Source organism: Trichosurus vulpecula, chromosome 2, assembly GCF_011100635.1.
Source record: "Trichosurus vulpecula isolate mTriVul1 chromosome 2, mTriVul1.pri, whole genome shotgun sequence".
Taxonomy (NCBI): Eukaryota; Metazoa; Chordata; class Mammalia; order Diprotodontia; family Phalangeridae; genus Trichosurus; species Trichosurus vulpecula.
Genome location: NC_050574.1, coordinates 2372603 through 2398537, shown reverse-complemented (window position 1 = coordinate 2398537; position 25935 = coordinate 2372603). Strand labels below are relative to the sequence as shown.

The 25935-nt window shown below is 42.5% G+C and overlaps 1 protein-coding gene across 1 annotated transcript; it reads right to left on the bottom strand.

Moving 5' to 3' along the window:
• Nucleotides 1-1505: 1505 nt before the first annotated feature.
• LOC118835363 (zinc finger protein 420-like) lies at nucleotides 1506-18190 on the bottom strand. Its single transcript, XM_036742554.1, has 5 exons — nucleotides 18108-18190; nucleotides 13059-13181; nucleotides 11030-11156; nucleotides 9562-9657; nucleotides 1506-3933 (listed from the first exon to the last, which is right to left on the bottom strand). Exons 2-5 carry the CDS (start codon nucleotides 13137-13139, stop codon nucleotides 2231-2233), a joined length of 2007 nt encoding a protein of 668 aa, XP_036598449.1. The 5' UTR covers nucleotides 13140-13181; nucleotides 18108-18190; the 3' UTR covers nucleotides 1506-2230.
• Between the last annotated feature and the right edge of the window lie 7745 nt (nucleotides 18191-25935).

The following is a 25935-nucleotide window of genomic DNA, read 5'->3' as shown; positions in this document are numbered from 1 at the left end:
GAATCTTGTGTTGTCTAGTGACCTCCATCTTCCAGGAAAAGACAGATCCCACTGAGCATTCATAAGCCTTCTCTCCACTATGAAGCCTTGATGAAAGTGAAGACATGAGCTCTGTCTGCAGACCTTCCCAATTGAGTCCAGATAGGGCTTGTTCATAAGGTGAAATTTCTGATGTCTAACAAGGTCTGTATTCCATTTGATGTCTTTCCACATTTATTACAGGAATGACTTCAATCTCTTGTGAATTCTCTGAGGGAAAATGAGGGATGACTTTAGCCTGAATGCCTTTTATATTGATTATAATAACAAGGTATGTCCTCTACAATGGATTCTCTGATGTGAGAGAAATGATTCTTTTTCTCATATTAATAGCTACTTATTGATTTAGGACTAAGCTTTTTCCCCTTTTCTATTTCCTCATTCAGAAATCAGCCCCTGTAGGTGATTCAGCCAGCCTTTGAAGGGCAGGGCTAATGATGAGATGAAATCCTGGCCATGAGCTACCCAACTGGGAAATTTAGATAGGACCAAAATGTAAAGAGATTTTAGTCTAGGTGAATTCTGCACCATTGTGTTTTAGTCAGACAGGTCTGAGAAGAGAGAAGTCTCTCTGTCCAAGATTGAGTGATGAGTCAAGTCCCCCAGCCACTCTTTAATAGAAGTCTCCCTTTCATTATAATATTGATTCTCAATTTTTAAGCTATGAGAATTGATTTATACCTGTTAGTCACATTGTTATGGGAATTAGGGCAGGATTTTCTTTGCTATTCTTCCCTTTTAGAATGCTGAGGCCATCAAGTGCCTTTAATGAGTCTAGCCTTTGTTTGAATGGGGCAGGCAGGTGTTGTCTTTTTGCTTTGGAGGGCTTCCAAGCACTAATGCAATGGGGAATCATTGATTGCAAACAATGTATATGATGTGGTGCTAGGGACAGAAGAACTTTCCCAAAGCCTAAGCCCTCAGGGCCCTGCACAGGGTATATGTGCTGGAAAGTTAGTGGTTCACTTTTGTGGGTACACTCATTTACATAGTGTTGGTGATGAGACTCTGGGGAGGTGAATGAAACCACTCTCCCCCACCCTAACTTTGAAGAACTCAGATGTTGCTGATTCTCTGGCAAATATGTATTGTGATTTGATCAGACAAGAACCTGGTTATATTTTCGGTTTGTGTTTGTTCTCAACTTCAGGGTGCTGGTTTCTTCCCCCTGAACTAAGTGAATAATATATGTATCTCAAAGTGCGATTGTTAACCCCTTAAAGTTGCCCCCTTATAAAAGGAGATCAAAGAACCTTTGCTAGCAGCCCCTCTGTGTGCCAGTGTTATATCTTATACAGCCACAGTAGTTGCTAGCAAAATTGTTGTTACAAACATCCACTTTTCTAAGGGCATATAAGTGTTGAGAGGCCTGTATGATTCAAATCTGGTTTACAGGATGTAGATAACTGACCATTGTCTTTATTAAATATTCACCACCTATAATTAATGAAACGATTAACCAGACATTATGTCTCTTGGACATTTAATTCATCGGATTCCATTGACAAGGAGATTGTATACATAAAAGTTTTATCACATTCCAAATACTGATAAAATTTCTCTCCAGTGTAGATTCTCTGATATTGAGCAAGATTCAAGCTCTGAGGGAAAGCCTTTTTGCAGTAATTACATTCATAACATTTCTCTCCAGTGTGAATTCTCTGATGTGCAGCAAGACTGGTGTTCTATGTACAAGCCTTTCCACACTGATTACATTAATAAGATTTCCCTCCAGTGTGGATTCTCTGATGTTTAAAAAGAGTTGAGTGTAGTGTAAAAGCCTTTTCACATTGATCACATTCATAAGGTTTCTTTCCAGTGTGGATTTTTAGATGCAGAGAAAGACTGGATCTCTGCATGAAAGCCTTTCCACACTGACTACAGTCATAAGGTTTCTCTCCAGTGGGGATTTTCTGATGTTTAGCAAGTTGAGACTTCATTCTGAAAGCCTTTCCACACTGAGCACATTCATAAGGTTTCTCTCTAGGGTGGATTTTCCAATGCAAAGCAAGATCACAGCTTGTTCTAAAAGCCTTTCCTTATTAACGACATTCATAATGTTTCTCTCCAGTGTGGATTCTCTGATGCATAGAAAGACTTGACTTGTGTGTGAAAGCTTTTCCAAACTGATCACGTTCGTAAGGTTTCTCTCCAGTGTGGATACTTTCATGTGCAGCAAGAATGGATCTCCTTAAGAAGGCTTTCCACACTGATCACATTCATAAGGATTCCCTCCAGTGTGGATTTTCTGATGTTTAACAAGGTGAGATTTCATTCTGAAAGTCTTTCCACACTGATTACATTCATAAGGTTTCTCTCCAGTGTGGATTCTCTGATGTACAGCAAGGTGAGTCTTCTTTCCGAAAGCCTTTCCACATTGATGACATTCATAAGGTTTCTTTCCAGTGTGGATTCTCTGATGTTCAAGAAGGTTATACTTCTTTCTGAAAGCCTTTCCACACTGATCACATTCGTAAGGTTTCTCTCCAGTGTGGATTCTCTGATGTTCAGCAAAGTGAGACCTCACTCTGTAAGCCTTTCCACAATGATCACATTTGTAAGGTTTCTCTCCAGTGTGGATTCTCTGATGGATAGCAAGATTAGGGATTTTTTTAAAAGCCTTTCCACACTGAGCACATTCATAAGGTTTCTCTCCACTGTGGATTCTCTGATGGTTAGCAAGTTGAGACTTCATTCTGAAAGCCTTTCCACACTGAGCACATTCATAAGGTTTCTCTCCAGTGTGGATTCTCTGATGGTAAGCACGTTGAGACTTCATTCTGAAAGCCTTTCCACATTGAGCACATTCATAAGGTTTCTCTCCAGTGTGGATTCTCTGATGGTAAGCAAGTTGAGACTTCTTTCTGAAAGGTTTTCCACACTGAGCACATTCGTAAGGTTTCTCTCCAGTGTGGATTCTCTGATGGTAAGCAAGTTCGGAGTTTCCTTTAAAAGCCTTTCCACACTGAGCACATTCATAAGGTTTCTCTCCAGTGTGGATTTTCTTATGTTTAGCAAGTTCACACATCATTCTGAAAGCCTTTCCACATTGATGACATTCATAAGGTTTCTCTCCAATATGGATTCTCTGATGCATAGCAAGATCAGAGTTTCTTTTAAAAGCCTTTCCACACTGATCACATTCATAAGGTTTCTCTCCAGTGTGGATTTTCTGATGGTAAGCAAGTTGAGACTTCTTTCTGAAAGCCTTTCCACACTGAGCACATTCGTAAGGTTTCTCTCCAGTGTGGATTCTCTGATGGTAAGCAAGTTCGGAGTTTCCTTTAAAAGCCTTTCCACACTGAGCACATTCATAAGGTTTCTCTCCAGTGTGGATTTTCTTATGTTTAGCAAGTTCACACTTCATTCTGAAAGCCATTCCACATTGATGACATTCATAAGGTTTCTCTCCACTGTGGATTTTCCAATGCATAGCAAGAACATTGCTTCTTCTAAAAGCCTTTCCACACTGACCACATTCATAAGGTTTCTCTCCAGTGTGATTTCTCTGATGTTCAGCAAGGTGAGACTTCTTTCTGAAAGCCTTTCCACACTGATCACATTCGTAAGGTTTCTCTCCAGTGTGGGTTCTCTGATGTATAGAAAGAGAAGTGTTCCATTTGAAAGCCCTTCCACACTGATCACATTCATAACGTTTCTTCCCACTATGGATTTTCTGATGAGCAGCAAGATCAGAGGTTCTTCTATAAGCCTTTCCACATTGAGCACATTCATAAGGTTTCTCTTCTGTGTGGATTCTGTGAAGTACAGCACAGATTTGTCTCCCAGGGAAGTCACAAGGACCACCCCTCATGAAACTTTCCTCATGAATTTCTTTCACAGAAATGCTTAGCTTGCCAGTTGTCTCTTTCACTTTACATGTAATCTCTCCTTCTGCAAGAAACAAACAATAAAACATATATATACAGAGACACATGTACACACATGTATAATTATAATCCCTTCCCTCCTTTGGGATAAAGTAAACTAAGTGATCTATATCCTACTTATCCAGGCCAAGAGGAAAGTCTTCAAAGTTCAATGGACAGAATCAATCATTTGCCAATTATTCCAGTCATTTTTGTGAAATAGTGAATTCTTAGCCCAGAAGCTTGATTCTTTGGGTTTACCAAAGAGTAGATTGCTATAGTCAGTGACTACTGTGTTTTGTGTACCTATCCTATTCCACTGATCCACGACTCCATTTCTTAGCCAGTACCAGGTAGTTTTTTTTTTTTCAGATTTTTTATTCATACTTTACAACACTTGGTTCTATACAATTTTGAGCTCCAGATTTTCTTTCTGCCCCTCCTCCTACATCCCCAGGATGACATGGAATCTGATATATCTTCTATATCTAACTTTGCTTTGAACTTATTTACACAGTAGTCAAGTTGTAAAGAAGAATTATGACCAATGGAATGAATCATGAGAAAGAAGAAAGAAAGGAGAAAAAAAACAACGAAAACAAAGGCAAGCATAAAGTGTGCCCCAATCTGCATTCAGATGCCATAGTTCTTTCTCTGGATGTAGATAGCACTCTCCACCATGAGTCCTTTGGAGTTGTCTTTGCACCTTGTATTGCTGAAAAGAGCAAAGTCTATCAGGGTTAGTCATCACAGAATCCATATATCTGTGGTTGTGTACAATGTTCTCCTACTGCTCCGCTCGCTCAGCATTATATCATGTAGAGCTTTCCAGGTTATGATGAAGTCCGTATCATCCCCATTTCTTATGGCACAATAGTATTCCATTACCTTCATGTCCCACAACTTGTTCAGCCATTCCCAAATTGATGGGCATCCCCTTGATTTCCAATTTTTTGCTATTACAAAAAGAGCAGCTATAAATATTTTTGTACATAGAGGTCCTTTTCCCACTTGTGTAATCTCTTTGGGATACAACCCTAGAAGTGGTATTGCTGGGTCAAAGGGTATGAACATTTTGATAGCCCTTTGGGCATAGTTCCAAATTGCTCTCCAGAATGGCTGGATCTTATCACAATTCCACCAACAACGTATTAATGTTCCAATTTTCCCACATCCTCTCCAGCATTTATCATTTTCCTGTTTTGTCATTTTATCCAATCTGACAGGAGAGAGGGGGCACTTTACAGCTGTTTTGATTTGCATTTCTCTAATCAGTAGTGATTTTGAGCATTTTTTCATATGGCTATAGATATCTTTAATTTCTTCCTCTGAAAATTTATATCAGACTGCTTGCCATCTTAGGGGGGAGGAAAGAGAAGAAAATTTGAAACTCAAGAACATGCAAAACTAAGTGCTATAACCCCCCAAAAATGTAATAATAAAAAAAAAGAAAAAAAAAGAAGGAGTAGACAGTAGGAAACAAAAGAAAAATTAGAAAGAAGCACACACCAGCCCTGGAGTCAGGAAGACCAGAGTTCAAATCCAGCTTCAGACACTTGACACTTACTAGCTGTGTGACCTTGGGCAAGTTACTTAACCCCAATTACCTCACCAAAAAGGAGGAGGAGGAGGAAAGAAGAAGAAGGAGAAGGAGGAAAAAAGAAGAAGGAGAAGGACAATGAGCAGGACAAGGAAAAGGACAAGAAGAAGGAAGCACAGAAAACCTGGATAGCTTTGAAAACAATGTATAGTAATTATCACACAATTTCAGAAAAGTGAACAGTCAGAAATGGAAATTTATAGTTTTATATTGAGTTCTTCATGTTCTGTACATGGAAATTTTCCCTCTCACTTTGTATTTAAGTTTAAAATAAATAAAAATTTAAAAGAAAATGAATCAATCATTTGAATATATCATTAGCTCACACCTGCAGGATAACCTGACTTACAGAGAACTTCACACACAATCACATTGGCTCTACACAAACACCTGTGATACTGGCAAGACAAGAATTCTCATTACATTCTCAGCTCAGGCCAGGAGTTCAGAATGGCTGAGTGAACTATCCAACATCTCAGCAGCTGAGCCAAGAACTCCAACCCTACAAGAGCATGCATACTCTGTCCATGGGACTTGAAGGCCAGTCTGCACTCCAATTTCTTTTGTTTTGTTCTCTTAAGAAAATATGCTTTCTTATTGCTAATTGACTTGTTCCCTCCCTCTCTTTGGGTCTTCCTATTCCATGAGACATAACAGCATTGGAATTAGGCCAACTACTGCTCCTACGATGAGGGTTTAAGTTCAAGGGAAAAGAGGAGTCAATCAATGTGGCAAACTAAATTGCCACAATCATTGCCAGTCTGGAGAAACCACCCGCCTGATCGGTCTGCAGCCAGCAACACTGGGCCAGTCTCCACCAGCAAGAACATTAAGACTCACTGAAGGCTTAGCTAATACTTACATTCTCTTTAGTAATAAAATATTTGTAAAGTATCTACCTTTCTTTTAGACATAACAGTGTTGTACCTATAACAGACAACAGCATATTGTAAACATATGTTTTATATGCACTGAGAAACCCAAAAATCAGGTGACTCACTTGATTGCAATATTCCGGTTACTGTGGTGCTCTGGAACAGGACCCACAATATCTCTGAGCTGGGCCTGAAATTCATCATTCTTGCTTTGATTTTGACTCTTTGCTCCCTAATTCTCCTCTCCTTCTGAAACTGTTACACCCCTCACTCTTCAGCTTCCCTTATATTCCTTTGAACTAGATTTCTTTCCATTCCCAACACTCTTCCCTGGATCAGCTAAGACCGATGTCCCCAGTCTGGTGTTTCTCCTCAAACATCTCCATGTTTATATGGCAGATTGGGAGCTCCCTGACAGCAGGCACTGGTTTTTCCCTTCCAAAAGGAGCCAAGAAAACTGGAGGTGCTTAATCTCTGTTTATTGACTGAATGACTGGGCCCAGGGCTGACACCAGGCCCCAGGCTCGACCTCAGTCCTTGTACCCTGGTCGCTGTCTGAGTTGGCAAATGCAGGTTCTGGCCTCCAAACTGTTTCTGGCTCTTTCTTGCACCTTATTCCCTATGCTGAATGACCTCTATCTGCTTCTCACCCTCATGAGACCTGACCAGACCCACAGTGAAGATCACAAACACTTCTTTCTAGGCTCCTGAAGCATCTCATACCATAGACATCTGGGAGTTTCTACATGTCACTTCCCCAAACTGAGAGTAGCTGTCCTCTCAAAGAATCTGGTCAATGATTCACCAAGAACGGGCTAAAGATTGAGCCTCAGAGATGAGGGGACAGACACAGGTTGATGATTTATGTAAAGGAGAGCCTTGGATTAACTCTAAGTAAGGCAGCAACCTTGGCTACTACTTTGATGCTAATGAATGGAGAGAGTTCCTTTACAAATTTAGGCTACATAATCTCTGGGTGGCCCTCCCTGTGGCAAGACTATCCTTTGACATCTCCAGAAATGACTTCCTTGGGGTAGCTAAATGGTACAGTGGATAGAGAACTGCTCAGGAAGACTCAGGTTCGAATCCAGCCTCAGACACTTACTAGCTGTAACACTGGCCAAGTCACTTAGGCCTGTTGGCTTCAGTTAACTCATCAGTAAAATGAGCCTGAAAAGGAAATAGCAAAGCACACCACTATCTTTGCCACGAAAACCCCATATTGGGTCACAAAGAGTCAGAAATAACAGATATTAGTGAAAAACCTCATAACTGACTCACTACCCCATTCAGGACAGCAGCTTGTCCAAATACTCTCATTCTTCCCCAACCCTCCCTTATTGCTTGCTCCCACTCTCCACCCCCACTCACCTCCTCACCTAAGAAGAATCTGCCTCATATGATGTTGAATAAATTGCATACGTAACAAGAACTCTCTTATCCTCTTCATCTCCCATAAATCAGGTGCCTTCTTTTCCTTCCTGATACCATCATCAGATGAAATGGTCCTCCCTCTGTGAGACCCAGCAAACTCCTTTCTCTGTCTAAACCATCCCATTCCAGCACCTCATCTTCCTCAGTACACTGCCTCCCCTGCATCCCCACTAGTTCACTACTCTTCAGTCTCTCCTGCACTAAAGACACCTTTCCTAGTGCCACAACTGAAACCACTTCTCTCTAATCCTGAACATGTACTCACTTGATGCATTCAACCCAAGAAAAATTTCCCTATGCCTTTCTTCCATTTCAGAGCTAAACAACTGGAGACATCCATTTACAATGGGTGTCTCCAACTCCCTTGGCTTTTCTGAAATTCTCTGTAGTCAAGCTCCCAATTTCATTGTTCAATGGAAACTCCTCTCTCCAAAAGCAACAAAAATCTCCCACTTGGTAAATGCACTCACCATTTCTCTCTCTATCTCTCCCTCTCTCCCTCTCTGTCTCTCTCTCTCTCTCTCTCTCTCTCTCTCTCTCTCTCTCAGTGACACTCTTCTCCTGGTTCTCCAAACTAAACTCATTCTTTTTCCCCCAGCACCCCCTCTTCCTACTTTCCTAATGCTCTGCAAGGCACCCTTCCAATACTGTAGGCAGATAAGTAACGTACCATACACTCGTCACTGACTCTCACACATCCACAGTCCTGACCCCCATAGTCAATCTGCTCCAGAGTCCTGCGATTCCACCTTGGTAACATCTCTCCCACACACTCATTTGTCTCTCAACACTGGAACTATCTTGGTTCAGGCCCCAATCAAAGCAGGCCTGAGGTACTACAAGAACCTGCTGCTTGGTCCAGAAGAATCAGGTCTACCCTCTCTCTAGTTGTTATGGACTATGTCACCATGTACTCAACAACCTCCTGTGGCTCCCTAGCAAGAAGATCAAACAAAAAATCCTCTCTGGGGCTGTTAATCACCTACCCCTTCTTCACCTTCCCTTCTCCAACACTTCCAGTCTTCTTTCACCTTATTTCCATCCTAAAAGAACTATTACTCAGTGGTACAGATCTCCCGTCTGTTCTGTGAACAGGACACTCCACCTCCACACTCCACAGGCTTTCCTCACCATCCCCCAGCCTTGATTGCTCACCCTGGCTTCCCTGAAGTCCCAGCTAGAGCCCACCTTCCACAATAAGCCTTTCCACGCTTCCTTTACTTTATGGCCTTCCCTCTCTCAAAGAGCTCCAATTAGTCCTGTCCCGGACAGGTTTCCATACTGTTTTTGGCACATGGTCTGCCCCACAAGCCATGAGTTACGGGACAGCAGGGGATGTCCCTTGTATCTCCTTATGTCCCTGGTGCTTAGCAGAGGGTCTGGCAGATACAAGGCACTTGATAAATGCTCACTGATTCGAAGAAAATCTAGGAAAGAACCCAACCTGGAAAGTCTAGCCCATTTTTGCACATTCAGCTGAGTTCCTGACCCAAAATTCCAAATATGGACTTTGTATAGGGTCTGACATTTATCACTGGGAGAAAGCTTCAAGGTCATGGTGTCCAACTCCCCCACTTTAAAGGTGGGGAAACTGATACTTTTCCAGGCTCCCACTGCTAAAAAGGGTCTCAAAAAGAATTCCAAGTCAGGTCTTCCTGCCCCCAGATCTAGCACTTGCTTCACCCCCACACCCAGAAGCCTCTTGATATCCCAGCTCTCATAGACCTGCTTTCCCCTCACTCACCTGGACAAAAGCTCCTCAGGCCTTCTTGGTGCAGTAGCCATGGTGCTTCCCTTTCCTCCAAATAACAGAGAAGATCTCCTCTGGGAACTGGCAGACCTGGGAATGGGGAATCAGGGGTGAGGATGGAGAACAATTGGTAATTTAGGTCTCTTTAGGGAAAAAGAGTGTGCATACAAAGCAAGAGAATTACTCCATCATGTTCACACAGAATTGGCTTATTCTCCCATTAAGGCTTGTAATGCAAGTAACCCAAACTAGGATGTGCCAGATCTGCCTTGAGCTCCTGAAAATTAGATCCTGATGAATCAGCTGTGGCCCTGTCCCTCCCTGTCCACCCGCCAGCTCGCCACTCCCTGGAAAGTATAAAAGCCTTTGGACTCTTCATTCAGGAGTCATTGCCTCTTCAGGTGAGATTCTCCTGCTAGGGAACTCAATGAACCTTAGCTGGACCAAATTCTGATTCCTGGCCAGTTGACCTGCATTGACAGAGGACTACAAGAAAGGAGCACAGGATGGTTCCCAGAAGTCCTGAAACAAGATGTCCATAGCATTTATTGTGGGAGCTTTGGGGAGAGATGCGGAAAAGATCATGGATCCAATCTGGAGTCAGAACATTCAGTCTTGGTGCACCTTCTTCATAGGAGGGAAGGAGGGACTCCTTGCAGAGCTTCCACTATCTAGAAATTAGGGGTAGCTGGTAGTGCAGTGGAGAGAGCCCAGGGCCTGCAGTCAGGAATGCCAGGGTTCGAATCCAGCCTCAGACACTTACTAGCTGTGTGCTCCTGTAAAAGTCACTTAACCTGTTTCCTTCAGATTTCTCAAATGTCAAACAGAGATAATAATATGACCCAATGACATCATATGGTAAAGAAAGAGATTAGCACAGCAGCTGGTGAACAGCTAGCGAACAGAAATGCTTATTCCCTTCCTTCCTTCCTTTCCCACCTTCTGGGCTGGAATTTTGGGGCAATGCAAAGGAAGATGAAGGATAAAAGTGCCCTACCAGGCACAACTAGGAGCTGGAAGCTACAAACTGGTGCTTCTCACAAAGAACAGTGTCCTAAATATTTGGCCCCTCCCAAAGAGGAAGAGGGTGCAGGGAAAAGCCGCCTAAGCAGATTTCAGAGATTTGGCAGGCAAAATTCATGTCTAGGCAGAGGCTGGACTACATGTAGGATTACTTCCACACCTGAGATGCTTCAACACTGATCTGAACTTTGACCTCAAGCTACCCAGAATTGGCAAGAGACAGCTTCAGGGGCAATCAGGAAACCTCCAGCTTCTCTTCACACAATGGACTGACCTTTTATAGGAAAAGCAGGCAGCAGGAGGACCCTGTCTCTGGGACACAGGAGACCAGCACTTTTTCCTTCCTAGTAACTGATAAATCCTCCCGAGCCAGCACACACAGGAATAAAGATATTCCCTGTGATAGGAGACTCAGAGTGGCCAGGGGAAGGGTCCTTACCCAGGGACAGCAGGTTCTGGGCATTCTCCAGCATGACCTCCTTATAGAGCTCCTTCTGAGGATGGTCCAAGAGGCCCCACTCCTCTGGGGTGAAGTCCACAGCCACATCCTTGAATGTCACCCATTCCTAAACCATCAAAAGTCACCAGATTTAGAGCTGAAAGAGACTCCAGAATTCCTATAGTCCAACCTTCATCAAGTGAGAGGAGGGAAATAAAGGGCAGAAAGGGCATCTACCCAAAGGTTGTACCCTTGATGAGTGTCACAGTCAACACTTGAAACCAAAGTCATTAAGAGCCCAATGGCCAAGTGAGAAAAGCAGTTGATGTGATCAGTTGGAATAAAGATGGAAAATGTCTTACTACAAAATGGAGAATTTCAGATAAAGTATGTGTTTTATTTGTGAGGGAGGAAGATCTGTGGAAGAGGCAGACAGAAGATGATGTGAAATTTCTGCCTTCTCAGAAATGATAGAAATGGGGCAGCTAGGTGGTGCAGTGAGTAGAACACCGGCCCGGGAGTGTCAAGAGGACATGAGTTCAAATCTGGCCTCAGATACTTGACACACTCTCTGTGTGACCATGGGCAAGTCACTTAACGCCAATAGCCTTCCCTTGTCTTCTCAACAACAACAACAAAAAAGATAACAGAAATCGTAGAAGTGATATGTTATAATGCAAATTGTGTGAGGTATTTGTGAGAAGCTGCCAAGTACAGTGTATTCTGGGTGCAGGGGCATTCATTTGTGATTATTGAAAGGAGAGGAATGAAAAAGAAAAGACATGGTTTAACTCCTGAGAAGCTGAAACAATGTCTCTTCTCTAGCTAAAACATGAAAAGGATTCATAAGACATCCTAATTACAATCTGGACTTAAGAGAGGGGTGTGAGACTTTCTAGCCAAGTGAAGGAGAGTTAACTGTTGTAACACCGAGGGCTTAAGGGCACCCTGGGCACGATATGCCAGGCCAAAACATCCTTTGCCTGTGCCTTAGGATTCCTTTCACTCATGGATAGCATATATTTCTTTATTATAATGTTTAGTTCTCATAGTTGGGCGCTTTCTTTTTCTTTCTGCCCAGAGTGAACCAAAATGACATCACTATGTCGGGGTCAAGGTACAGTGTCCCTGATGAAGGCTGATCAGACAAAGACAAGCCCAGAAGCCTCTACCACAGATTGGGCACAAATAGTCCCAGTGAACATTTGGGGTGAATAAGGCTCTCAATTTGCGCATGTCATCATTCTTTTGAGCTACTGCAATTCTGCTTTGCTCACTCCGCACAGCGCATTCTTTGATGCAGGCATGCCATGATGGGTGGTCCTTCGCCAGTGTCTCCCATGTCTCACAACTGACTACAAAGTATTCAGAGAGACCTTGGGAATGTCCTTCTGTCACTTCTTATGACCACCTTGGGACTTTCTTTTTCACTTGAGTTCTCCATAAAATAGTTTTTTAGGCAAACGTTCTTTTGGCATTTGAACAACATGGCCAGTCCATAGTAGTTGTGCTCTCTGCAGTAAGATTAGAATGCTTGGCAGTCTAACTGGAGGAAGGACCTCAGTGTCCACTACCTTATCTTGCCAGGTGACCTTCAGAATCTTCCTAAGACCATTCAAATGGAAGAGAATCAGTTTCCTGGCATGGCAGCTTTAACAGGCATACAACAGGGAGGTCAGCACAATGGAACTTCTGTTTTGTAGTCACCCAAATACCTCTTCTCTCCCACACTTTGCCTGGCAGCCTCTCAAACACTGAACTGTCTCTGACAAAGCAGGTGACAGCTCAAAATTAGTTATCTGAAATAGAAAATAATCTGAGATGCAAAATTTACTAGTAGATAATGATTTAATTGTAGCAGTTCACAGGTTAACTTTAAGGTCAACCAATTCCTCAGTAGTTTATGACAAAAGTGTGATTTACAGAAATGATTTTTAAAATAGAAGAGAATGAAAAAAATTAAAACAATCTTAGGAAACATGCTTTGAACAAAATTCAATTGGACAAGGCAGGTCACCCGACTACTTACTCCTCCCAGTTTTTTGTGACCCAGATTCATCCTGTGTCTATCAACCAAAAGTCCTTGCTCTGCAGCTGATGAGTTTTGCATCCAAAAGTATTACTTCAAGGGAGCCTACAGCTTGAAGAAAGACTGGAAAAGAGAAGCTTGTGGTTTGCAGTTAGCAGGCACTCTCCATCCTCCAGCTGCCAGAAAGGGAAACTCAGTCTTAGAAGATTATACCACTAGGCTTAGAGTTAACCTCCACCTGAAAGGAAAGAAAGCTTATCCACTAAGACTAGGAAGAGGAATTTAGACTTCCATTAACCCCCTTTCTGCAGCAGCCAGAAACAGGAATTTAGCCTGTGAAAAGACTCTTACAATGCCATGATTGTTTTAGTCCTACAAAGATATGAGTCTTACTCTAAACTACCTGCTATTAAATGATAAAGTCTTATCAGTCGTCTGTGCAATCACTAAATCTAGAGGTAACCTGGACTTAGAAGAATATCTATGTTAGTATAGCTTAGCTGCGAGGGCTAGCTTTTCCCAAACAAAGGAACTAAACCTTACAATGTAACTAAAAACAAATCAAAATAATGAAATACTAACTGACTTGAAGGTTATTCTTTTCACAACCTCATCACCTGTGTACATCCTGGAAAGTACGTAGTCAAGGTAAGTGAACTCATTCAGAGGATACAAAATTTCTTCAATTGTTATAACCAGTGGATGGTGCTGGGCTAAATGGTGGAGATTTTTTTTTGTATTTTTAAGAAATATTTTTTATTTTCCTCCAATTACATATTAAAATTTTTACATGTTTGTTGTTTATTAAAGGTTTGAGTTCCAAATTCCACCTCTCCTTCCCTCAGTCTCCCACTCCCCCAGGAAGCAATCACATATAGCTTACATGTGTGTAATCATAAAATATCTCCCTATTAGTCATATTATACAGAAAATTTTGAAAACAAGAAAGTGAAAATTACATTTCTTCAGTCTGTATGCAAACAATATCAATTCTTTTCCTGGAGTCAGACAGTATGCTTCATCATTAGTCCTTTGGGATTTTCTTCCATCATTGCATTATTGATAATAGCTAAGGACATTAGGATTAGACCAACATCTTACACAATATTCTACAATACATTCTATATGGATGTTATTGTCGTTCATTTGTGTCAGCTATGTCTGACTCTCCATGACCCCCTTTGGTATCCTCTTGGCAAAGATATTGCCAAGGAAAACAGCCCTGATATCTTAGAGCCAAAGGGTATAGTAGAAACTAAAAGAATCCACCAATCTCCTCCTTAAAGGATCCCACAATGGAAACTCCAAAGAATACTGAAGCCAAATTCCAGAGCTCCCAGGTCAAGGAGAAAAGAGTGTAATCAGCCAGAAAGAAGCAAGTCAAACGTCATGGAGTCACAGTCAGGCTAACACAGAACTGAGTAGCTTTACATTAAAAAGTCAGAGGGTGTGGAATGATATTCAGCAAGACAAAGGAACTAGGATTATAACCAAGCAGCACAAACCCGGAAAAAGCTGAGTACAGTCCTTTAGGGGCCACAATGGACCTTCAATATAGAGAAAATAATCAAGCATTCCCAACAAAAATACCAGAGCTGAAAAAAAATTGATCTTCAAACACAAGACAAGAGAGAAACATCAAAAGGTAAACAGGAAAGAGAAAACAGAAGAGATTCAATGAGGTGAAATTGTGTCTATGCCTACATGGGAAGGTGACACCTGAACACTTCAGACCTTTATGAGCATTAGGGCAATTAAAAGGAATATACCTTGACAGTCACTATATACATTGTATGCATTGCATCATACATGTATACCTGTATGGTAGTATATGCTGACTGTGAAGGGATGATATTCAAAGAAACAAAATCATAGAGTCAGAAAGAGAATTTCATTCCAAGAAGAGGGAAGGGAGAGGTAGAAGGGAGTGAATCATCTCACATAAAAGAGGCAGAGAAGAACTATTACAGTGAAGGGGAGGATGGGGAGGTAGGAAGGGACTGCTTGAACCTTACTCTTATGAAAATTGGCTCCAAGAGGGAATGATATATACGCTCAGGTGGGTATAGAATTCTCTCTTATCTTATAGGGAAGTAGAAAGGGACAGGAATGGGCCAGGGGAATGACAGGAGGAAGGGCAGTTTGGGGGAGGCATTGGTCAGAAGCAAAACACTACTGAGGAAAGACAGGGTGAAGGGGTAAAGGGAAAGAGAAGGATGCACAGAGGGAAAATATGATGCAGAGAAAAACACAGTTAGTTAACATAACTGTAAATACAAACAGAATGAACTCACCCATAAACTGCATAACTAGATGTAAAATGTATAATTTTGATTGTATTAAATCAAAAAGGTTTTTACAGAAACAAAATGAATGAAACCAAGATTAAAAGGAAAACTGACAACTGGGGGGAAAGTTACAGCAAATATCTCTAATAAAGGCCTCGTTTGTCAAATATATAGAGCTCTCAGTCAAATTGATAAGAATACAAGTCATGACCCAATTGATAAATGGTCAGAGGATATGAACAGACAGCTTTCAGACACAGAAATCAAAGCTATTTGTAGTCATATAAAAATGCTATAAATGTCTGTTGATCAGAGAAAGGCAAATTAAAACAATTCTAGGTTACTACCTCACCTATTAAATTGGCTAACCATGAATATTGGAGGGAAGTAGGAAAACTGGGACACTGATGCACTATTGGTAGATTTGGGAACTGATCCAACCATTCTGGAGAGTAATATGAAACTATAATCAAAGTGCCATGAAACTGTGCATACCCTTTGATCCAACAGTAACACTGCTAAGTCGGCACCCACAAAGGATTTTTTAAAAAGAAAGAGAGAAAAGGACCTATTTAGAGAAGGGTATTTATGATAGCTCTATTTGTAGTGGTAAACAATTGGAAATTGAGGAGATGCCCAAAAATTCGGGAATGCCTTAACAAGCTGTGGTATATGACAAGCAGGATGATTTCAGAAACACCTAGAAACACTTACATGAACTGATGCAGAGCAAAGTGAGCAGAACAAGGAGAACATTGTACACGACAATACGGTATGGTGAACAACATGAATAACTTAGCTATTCTCAGTGATACCTTGATCTAAGGCAATCTCAAAGGACTCATGATGAAAACTGCTACGCCCTCCACAGAGAGAACACTAATCGAGTCTAAACACAGACTTAAAGCGGACGATTATTCAGGTTCTTTCTTTTGGTTCAAATTTTCTTTCACAAAAGGAGTAATATGGAAATGCTTTACATGATTGCATGCCTATAACCTATCTATGATTGCATACAGTCTGAGGAAGGAGGTAGTTTGAGAATTGGGAACTCAAAATAGGAATAAAAAATATTTTAATTTGTCTTTAGGGAAAAAATAAAACATTATTTTAAAAAGACTAATAGCCAATGGCAACTAGGTTGCCCTGTAGATAGAGCACGAGGCTTGGAATCATAAAGAGCTATGTCAAATTTAGCCTCAGACTAGTACTAGCAGTGTGACCCTGGGCAAGTCACTTAAACCTCTTTGCCTCAGTTTCTTATCTGTAAAATAAGTCGGGGAAGGAAATGGCAAACTACTCTACTATCTTTGCCAAAAAAGCCCAAAAGCGTGTCACAAAGAATGAGACAAAAGTGGAACAACTCGAAAGGAACAACAAATAGCCATTCCCCAATAGATAAATGGTCAAAGGGTACGAACAAAGAATTCTCAAAGGAAGAACTGCCAAGTACTCCCAACCACAGGAAAAAATGCTCCAAGCCACTAATAAGAGAATGGTCAACCAAAACCACACTGAAGCTTAATCTCATACTCTGCAAAACTGACCATAGTGACAAAAAATGGCCGCAGTCAATGTTGCAGGACTTGTGGGAAGGTGGACACATTAAGACCATGTTGGGGGAGCTAGGAAATGGTAGAAGATAATGAAGCTCTGAGTTCCAATCCAGCCTCAGACACTTACTGGCTCTATGACCATGGTAAGTCATTGAATCTCTTTGCCTGTTTCCTGAATTGTGAAATAAAGATAAGAACACCTACCATACAGGGTTGTTGTGAAGATGGTGCAAAGTAGATTTGGGGAGAAGATATGTCCCTCCATTGTGTCTTTGCCTTTGAGCCTGATGCCTCTCTGACAGGAGCTGAGTGTCTCCTTCAGTACCTCCCTTTCCCCCATTGGAAGAGAAAACTCCCAGGACTTTGAATAGTTCCCCAAACTCAGCCCTTTCGCTACATCCTCTCTAACAAGGGAAGTCCCAGGCCCTTCACAAATGCTAATACACTAACAGCGAAAGATGGTACCCTTTCTTTGGCCTAGTGCAAACAGCTGTGCTAAGGGCTGTGAACCTATGAGTATGACTCAGATGCCAACTTTACCTGTTTTCTTCAGTTCCCATATTTTCCAGAAACACTGAACAAGAGAGTGCAGGAGGCCAGGATCCTATGCTCCACCCCCATGGACCCCACGCCCTGCTGAGGCCTAGCTCATAGTATTTGGTCCTTTCAACCTTCACTGCCTTGTCAGTGTGCCCTTGAGAGTCAAGCCACCTAAAAGACAGGACAGGTCAGGGTGCATCCGGCAGTTAAAACTGTGCAGCTCAGATGCTTGAGAACAAGCCTTCAAGGTCTCAAGGGGAGAACTTGGCCAAAGAAGCAAAGTTCTATGGATGTGGGGGAGGGGTGCTAGGCATAGACAAAGGGAGCAAAGAAAGACCATACAGGACAGAGAGGAATGAGTGAAGGGGTCATTCTTGTGACTCAGGGATCATGGGGGAAACCTTAAAAAGGAACATGGGAGGGCAGCAATTGGGGCTAACAGGGGTGGGGTGGGTAACTTAGTGCCTTTTATGCCAAAGTATATGATATTCAAAACACAGGAGAGCAAGACACTGTTGTTACTACTGCTTTCAATTTCCTGCCTATTTTTTGTAAAGAAACATTCCATAGGTAGGGGATTGCCAGCCTCACAGACAATCCTCTTTGTCTCTGGAAAGGCTGTCTTTTGCTGATGTTGGTCAAGTCTAAGGACAGAGTGTACTCACCTGGACTGGGGGTCTGCAGCTCCCAGTGGTCCTTCCCTCTGGCTCCAAGCTCCCTGCTTGGATCAGGCTTTGGTCCTCTGTAGGCTGAGCTGGGGAGGTTGAAGGATCCCAGCGGGGCACAGTCTTCACCTGTTCTTCTAGGAGGGGAAGGTGACCTATGGGGGATTTACAGAGGGTCAGGACCTGCCCTCAGGGAGTAGAGCTTAGAAAAGATGATGCCACCCTCTTCTGTCCCCTTCCCCTCACCCATTCTCCTTCAGAGAGGTAGAAGGGGCTTGAGATCCCAGGCAGGATGAGACCAGTCAGAGCCTCAAGGGCTCCAGAATCAGAGATCTCCCTCCAGTTCCTTCTCTGCCCTCCCTGCCTCGCCTCTCCCCAACTAGCACACACACATCATCTAGAAAACAGACTGACTGCCAGATGTACAGGGAAGCTTAGGAAGGTTACCAATGGGGAGGCCTCTGGGAGGGAGCCACCAGGAAACGACGAGTGGAACCCTGAGGATGGGAGACCAAATCTAGTCTGGGATTCAGCCCCTGTTACAACAATGTTCCTAGCAGCTGTTGTTGGGGTGAAAGACCCACACAAGATGAACAACAAGACGGCTGATAGCAGAGGTTCTTTGATTTGCTTTTCTAAGGAAAGCAACTTGAAGGGGTTCACAATCTCATTTTAATTGAACATAAATATATCCTTCACTTAGTTCAGGGAGAAAAGATCAGGTCCCTGAGCTTCAGGGCAAATATGAAAAGAAATTACGAGCATAGAATATAAACAGAACAAATAACACGAACCAGTCCATCCATACCAATATACAGTTACCAGAGAAGGACCTGGGTCATTGAAGCTGGGGAGGAGGGCAGTTTCAACAGCTTGCCCACAGTCTTGTCACTAACACTGTTTTAATGACTTTACCCCCAAAAGCCAAACTCTGACCTCACGTCTTACATACCTGTCTCAGGACCCTGGGGCACCTGATCACCTCAGTGTGGAGAAGCACTCACACAAAGAACAGGGAAGAGTCCCATTCTGCTTGCCAATACATTTGAAAGGTAAGACTCATCAAACACACTTCATTACCTAAGCATTCCAAAAGAGAGGACTAAGAAAAAGTTCTGCTCTAATTACACTGCAGCCCCCTGGCACGGGCCTGAGGGCTCTGAAAGAAGAGGAGGCAGGGAAGCAGGAGGCCTGGGGAAGGGAGCCCAGGTGGGGTCTGGGAGGGAGACATTCTAACTCAGTTCATGGCAGGGAGGTCAGGGACACTGGAGACAGAAGGGCTCCGGGAGGATACTGGGCCTGGAAAGCGGGAGCACTGTGTCCTGGGCTCGAAGTAGGAGCTGGGGAGGATTCCTGGGACCCTCTAGAAGACCACAGACAAACAGGAGACCAGACACAGGGAGCTAGTGTCTGGTATCCCATAAGGAACCAGCCCAGGAGCTAAGGGGGGGGGGGGGTGGTGGTGCAGATAACAGGGGCCAGGCAGGTTTTGGTTCCAGCATCCAAAGTGGGGTCCTCAGGGCACGTAGAACTTTCAGTCTTTACAGGGGGCTCGGTTCCTAACCAAAAGCTGAGGGCACGCAAACAAGATTCTGGGGATCCTGTGGGTAAAGTCTGAATTTTAGGAAAGGGTGACCCAATCTTAAATCTGGGGAGGGACCTTTGGGAAGTGATTGGGAGTCTGGAAAAAGAGTTAGCAGAGGGAAGCTTGTCCAAGAGCCAGGACTGGGAGGGAGGATTGCTCCAGGCAGGACTACAAAGCACTCACCACGTGGTCAGAGCAGAAGGAACTGACCCAATGGTAGGGACAGGGAGCAGAAGCCAGCAGGTGTGGGGTGGGGGGTGGGCCTCGGACCTACCTGGGACCTGCACTGACAGAGCTGGGGTCCTGAAGGCAGAGATCGAGGGTCCAAGAGAAGGCAGCGTCACCTCAGCTCCGACGCAGGAAAGCAGAGAGGTCTCAGCTGCATGGGAGGAATGCAGAGAGATCTGGGCTTGGAGGGAATGAAGAAGGCAGCCCAGTCTCTGCACAAGTTCCTGTTTACAGCCAGCCCCCTCTGGGAGGGACCTCCCACCCCTTCCCCAACCTCTAAGGCCCTCAGGACAGAACTTTTCTCCAGTCACAGGCACGGGCAGGAGCTCAGGCCCTGCCTACCTCCCCTCCCCCAAGCCCAGCCCTCCATCACATGGAATGCCTTGGCCACTAGGATGAGGCCTCTCCTACCCTAGATCCAGCTCACGGCTCCAAACTCCACCCCGGGCCTCCTATTCCACCTGGGCCACCACCCACCAGGCTGGCCAACTCTGAGAGCACCTCCTCTCCCATTACTACCAGCTGATTCCAGAAGTGAAGAGGTGGGAGAGGGAGAACAAGGAAGAGGCAACCTGGAGATTTCCAGGAGAGCAAGTGATTCACAGCTAAACCAAGCTTAGTTTCAGAATGGAGGTTGTTCACCAAATGCAATCAGGCTGGCTGGCACATTTCTCTAATTTCAATTAGAATGGAGCTCATTTACCCGCAGACCCCGCGAGGATAATCCGGGTGTTTCATCATGTTAGGGCAGATCCACAGGTAATGTAAAATACATTTACAATTTGGCATTTAAGGTATTGCGATTAGGACCTGAGAAGAATGAGAATTCCATGTAAAGGGATCAGAATTACCCTGTTGTAGTCTCTGATAGCCTTCCATCTGCAGGGTCAAAGGGATAGATGGAGAAAGTCGGTTTTATATTTGAGACAATTCTAACTAACAAAATCAACTGAATAGATGCTATGTGACTGGCAATTTTGTTTCATACATTAAAACTGTAGCATTGTTGGTGTTCTTATTATGCTTCCAAGTTTTGTCATTTGGGGATTTGGAGGAAATCATGCTATAAATTAGGCTCTTAATTTAAAAAAAATGGTTTCTAGAGGGCTATGCAATTGTGCCCTTAGAAAAGTAGTGGGAAATCAGCCAAGGGCCCCCCCAAACCATTGGAGGACCACCACCCCCTCCACACACACACACACACACAGCTGAGAAAGACCCAAAAAAAACCTTGATTGGCCAATGAGGAGAGGCATTGTGGTGCACTTTGAGCTTAACCTACCATAATGCCCTGCTTGCTCCGGCATAACGGACAATGAACTCTCATGCATCTCTCTCTCTGCAGGATCCACCAGCTTTGAGAGAAATAAACATACACATGCAGCCTAATTTTGTTTGTCTTTCTGGGAAGAAACTCAGTAATGGTTCACACCTCTTACCAAAGGTTTGATCAAGACCAAACAGAATGGGGTTCACCTTACCAACGGTAACCCCAGCACTTAGCACAGTGCCTGGCACACAACCAGGATTTGTTGAATTGACATGATGGAGTCCCCAGATCATGGGGATTGGAGCCATTCTCTTATTTTCTGCATTCCAAGATCTCACAATATCGCTTTTCCTCAAGGAAGGGGTCCAGTTTTGAATCAGTAAGTCTGTTGAGCCTGAGTTGGGTCAAAGGTGTAACTGCCATACATATTACTCTGGGTGGAATTTCATACTTCCCATAATCAGGGGCCAGGCAAATTCTCAAAGCTCCTCCATCATAAACAAACTTGCAAGCTCCCCTCCCCAAACCCTGCTTTGGCTCTTAGAGGTCTTAATTACTCAGTAAGTCGCTTCATTAGGTTAGAAGTTAGCAGCTTCTTCTTCCCCAGGGCTCAGAAGATTTGGTGGACATGCCCAAAGGGAAGGTCCCAAAGCATTTGGTTAGTCCCCAAAGAACTTCTCAGAGAAGGAGGATTGAGAAGTCTTTTCTACTTTTGCCAAACAGTAAGTTATTCTGATTATTCTAGTAAAAGCCGTACTCATCCAATTAAATACTTAGCAGTTTAGAAACATTGTAACCACATTGTCTAAGAGTTTAACTCATCTTTTCACAGCATCCAGATCAAAAGAGGAGTTGATTTCCTAAGAATACAATTGCATCACCCTCCAGGTAACATGTTAAAAATTAGTAACATTTCTCATCAAATAATTTCCCCAAAGCACAATAAAAGGAAATTTTGAAGCATAATAACCGATACAATATTACAGAGTCAAAACAAATGTTATTGTTTGGACAAAACAGATTTAAAACACAGCCTTGTTGTCAATCAAATGACATCAATTCAGTTGAGTATATTTTCCAAATTATCTTACATAGAAAATCACTCTGTCTAGCTATGATTTTAATACTCTGATGGCAGTCAGTTACCAAAATATTTATACCAGGACTTTTTGGGCCGGCAAAGAAGAAGAAATGAAGTGAGTACCCATCAATCGTTGGGTAGCTAAAGAAATCACAGTATATGAATTCAAAGGAATATTACTGAACAGTAACGAGAAACATCAGGATGTCAGGGGGACAAGCCATGAAGCCATTTATAGGGATTTATTCACAGTAAGGAATTTTGGATGTTTAATGAGGTCTCTTACACTGGGAAATCTAATGAGGTCTTCAGTAAGAGCCCTAACCTTGTTAATTGGATCCATAAGTTTTGTCTCCAGCAAGGTTATTCCAAAGTATAGTCAAGTAGTGTTCAAATCCAAGGCAAACCATTCAACATCACAGTAAGAAATCTGTCTTCCAACCACTGACTCCAAAGAGCCCAAAGTTACTCAGTTCCATGAAAACCTAAAACCTTTGCTAGGGAAAAAAGGCAGAAGTAGTGACGTTCTAGACAATCCATCAAAACACAACCTGGATTTGACTGAGGCTCAGATCATGAGCTTCTCACTGCAAAATTCAGACTCAAAGTGAATAGGGAAAACCCTCAGATGTGACAGACATGCCCTAAATAACATTGCTTATGAATATGAAGTGGAAGTGATGGATAGATTTAGGGATTACATCTGAGTGAGTGCCTGCAGAACTATGGACAGAGGTTCTTAATATCGTACAGGAGGCACCAACTAAATATATTCCAAAGGAAAAGAAGAGCAAGAAAGCAAAATGGCTGTCTGAGGAGGCCTTGCTGATAGCTGAGGAAAGAAAGAAAGGGAAAGGTAAAAAGAAGAAGCATAAGATATACCCAAATGAATGCAGAATTCCAGAGAATAGCAAGGACAGATAAGGTTTTGTTAAACAGCAATGCCAAGAAGCGAGGAAAACAATGAAACATTGCTTATATTCAAAACGTTTTTCTCCAGTATGGCTTCTCAGAGGTAGAGCAAGATGCCTACATGCATGGATTTCTCTCCACTGTGGATTGTCTGATGTACAGCAAGATTGGAGCTGCATCACCACGCAGTTCCACACAGATTACATTCATAAGGTTTCCTGTTACTGTCAATACTGTGATGTACAGGGTGTTCCTAAAGTCTGGACACATAGGCAAAAATGCATATTTTCAAGAAACAAACTGAATGAGATTTTCAGCCACATTTTATCTAATTGGAACATTCACAAATAACGTCTTCAATATGATTTCCATCATTTGTGATGCAAAGGTTAATAGGCTTTGCAAGATTCACGTGAACTCGATGCAATAACTCCACATTGCCATCAATTTTCCCATGTGTCCAGACTTTAGGGACACCCTGAAGGATGAGGATTCGTTAAAAGCTTTATGGAATTCGTGACACTCATGATTTCTTTCCAGTGTGAATTTTTTGATGGTAAATAAGGGAGGACTGTTGACTCAAGTCTTTCCCACGATGACAACAATCATAAGGTTAGTCTCCTGTGTGGACTCTGTGAAGTCCAGCACAGATTTGTTCCCAAGTGAAGTCCCAGGGACCATGACTCATGAAGCTTTGCTCATGAGCTTCTTCCACACAAATGCTTAGCTCTGCTGTAGATTCTTTCCTTTCAGGTCTAATCTCTCCTTCTGCAACAAAGAAACAATAAAACATCTATATGGAGACACATGTAGACAGATATATAATTGTAATCCTTTCCTTCCACTGGGATAAGGTAAACTAACAGATCTACATCTTCTTTCTCCAGGCTTAGAGATAAAAGTCTTTAGAGTTAAATGGGAAGAATCAATCATTTTAAAATGCCATTAGCTCACACCTGCAGGATAACGTGATTTACAAAGAGCTTCACACAATCGCATCAGATCTTCACAAACACCTGTGACACAGGCAGGCCCAGCATTCTCATGACACGAGCAGCTTAGGTCATGCAGCTGAGGCTGGAACTCAAACACTGTGACAGGTGTGCTCTGTCCATGGTATGAGTTAGCCTTTCTCAATTGAACTTTCTTTTGTTTTCTTTTGTTTTTTCTTTTCCAATTTAAAAAATTTATTTTTAGTTTTCAACATTTGTTTCCACAAGATTTTGAGTTATAAGTTTTCTCCCCATATTTAACCTCCCCCACCCCGAGATGGCATGTATTCTGATTGCTGTTTACCCCAGTCTGCCATCCCTTCTATCACCCCACTACCCCTCCCCCATCCACTTTCCTCTTACTTTCTTGTAGGGCAAGATAGATTTCTATACCACACTGCCTGTATATCTTATTTCCCAGTTGCAGGCAAAAACAATTTTTCAATTTTTTTAACATTTGTTTTTAGGACTATGGGTTCCAAATTCACTCCCTTCTTCCCTCACCATCCACCCTCCTTGAGAAGGCAAGCAATTTAATATAGGTTATACATGTATCATTATGTGAAATACTTCCATAATAGTCATGTTGTGAAAGACTAAGCATATTTCCTTCCATCCTATCCTGTCCCCTTTTATTTAGTTTTCTGCTTTGACCCTGCCCTTTTTCAAAATTGTTTGCTTTTGACTACCTCCTCCCTCAATCTGCCCTCCTTTCTATCATTACCCCCTCTTATCCCCTTCCCCCTACTTTCCTGTAGGGTAAGATACTCAGTTGAGTGTGTATGTTATTCCCTCTTTAAGGCAAATCCAATAATAGGAAGGTCCACTCATTCACTTTCACCCACCCTTTCTTTCCTTCCATTATAACAGCTCTTTTCCGCCACTTTTATGTGAGATAATTTACCCCATTCTATCTCTCCCTTCCTCCTTCTCCCAATACATTCCTCTCTTACCCTTTTATTTTATTTTTTTTTTACATATCATCCCTTCATATTCAACTCACCCTGTGCCCTCTGTCTGTATATATGTACATTCCCTTCAACTACCCTAATACTGAGAAAGGTCTCAGGAGTTACAAATATCATCTTTCCATGTAGAAATGTAAACAAAACAGTTCAACTTTACTGAGTTTATTATGATTTCTCCCTACTGTTTACCTTTTCATGCTCCTCTTGATTCTTGTATTTGAAAGTCAAATTTTCTATTCAGCTCTGGGCTTTTCATCTAAAATGCTTGAAAGTCCTCTGTTTCATTGAAAATCCATTTTTACCCCTGAAGTATTATACTCAGTTTTGCTCACTAGGGATTCTTGGTTTTAATCCTACACCTTTCACCTCTTGAATATCACATTCCAAGCCTGCAAATCCCTTAATGTAGAAGCTGCTACATCTTGTGTATCTTGATTGTGTTTCCACAATACCTGAATTGTTTCTTTCTGGCTGCTTGCAGTATTTTCTCCTTTACCAGGGAATTCTGGCATGTGGCTACCATGTTCCTAGGAGTTTCTATTTCTATTTCCCCCTCTGGTTTGAGAATATCAGGGCAGTTTTCCTTGACAATTTCTTGAAAGATGATGTCTAGGCTCTTTTTTGATCATGACTTTCAGGTAGTCAAATAATTTTAAAATTATCTCTCCTGGATGAATTTTCCAGATCAGTGGTTTTTCCAATGAGGTATTTCACATTGTCTTTTATTTCTTCATTCTTTTGGTTCTGTTTTATAATTTTTTGGGTTCTCATACAGTCGTTAGTTTCCATTTC

Coding starts and splice junctions, on each gene's coding strand:
- LOC118835363 (XM_036742554.1), bottom strand. CDS start 13,139: ATGCAAAACTCATCAGCTGCAGAGCAAGGACTTTTGGTTGATAGACAC. Junction 11,157..13,058: donor GTCACAAAAAACTGGGAGGA/GTAAGTAGTCGG, acceptor TTGATGGTTTAG/GAATGGGTGACATTCAAGGA. Junction 9,658..11,029: donor CCAGAACCTGCTGTCCCTGG/GTAAGGACCCTT, acceptor CCCCATTCCCAG/GTCTGCCAGTTCCCAGAGGA.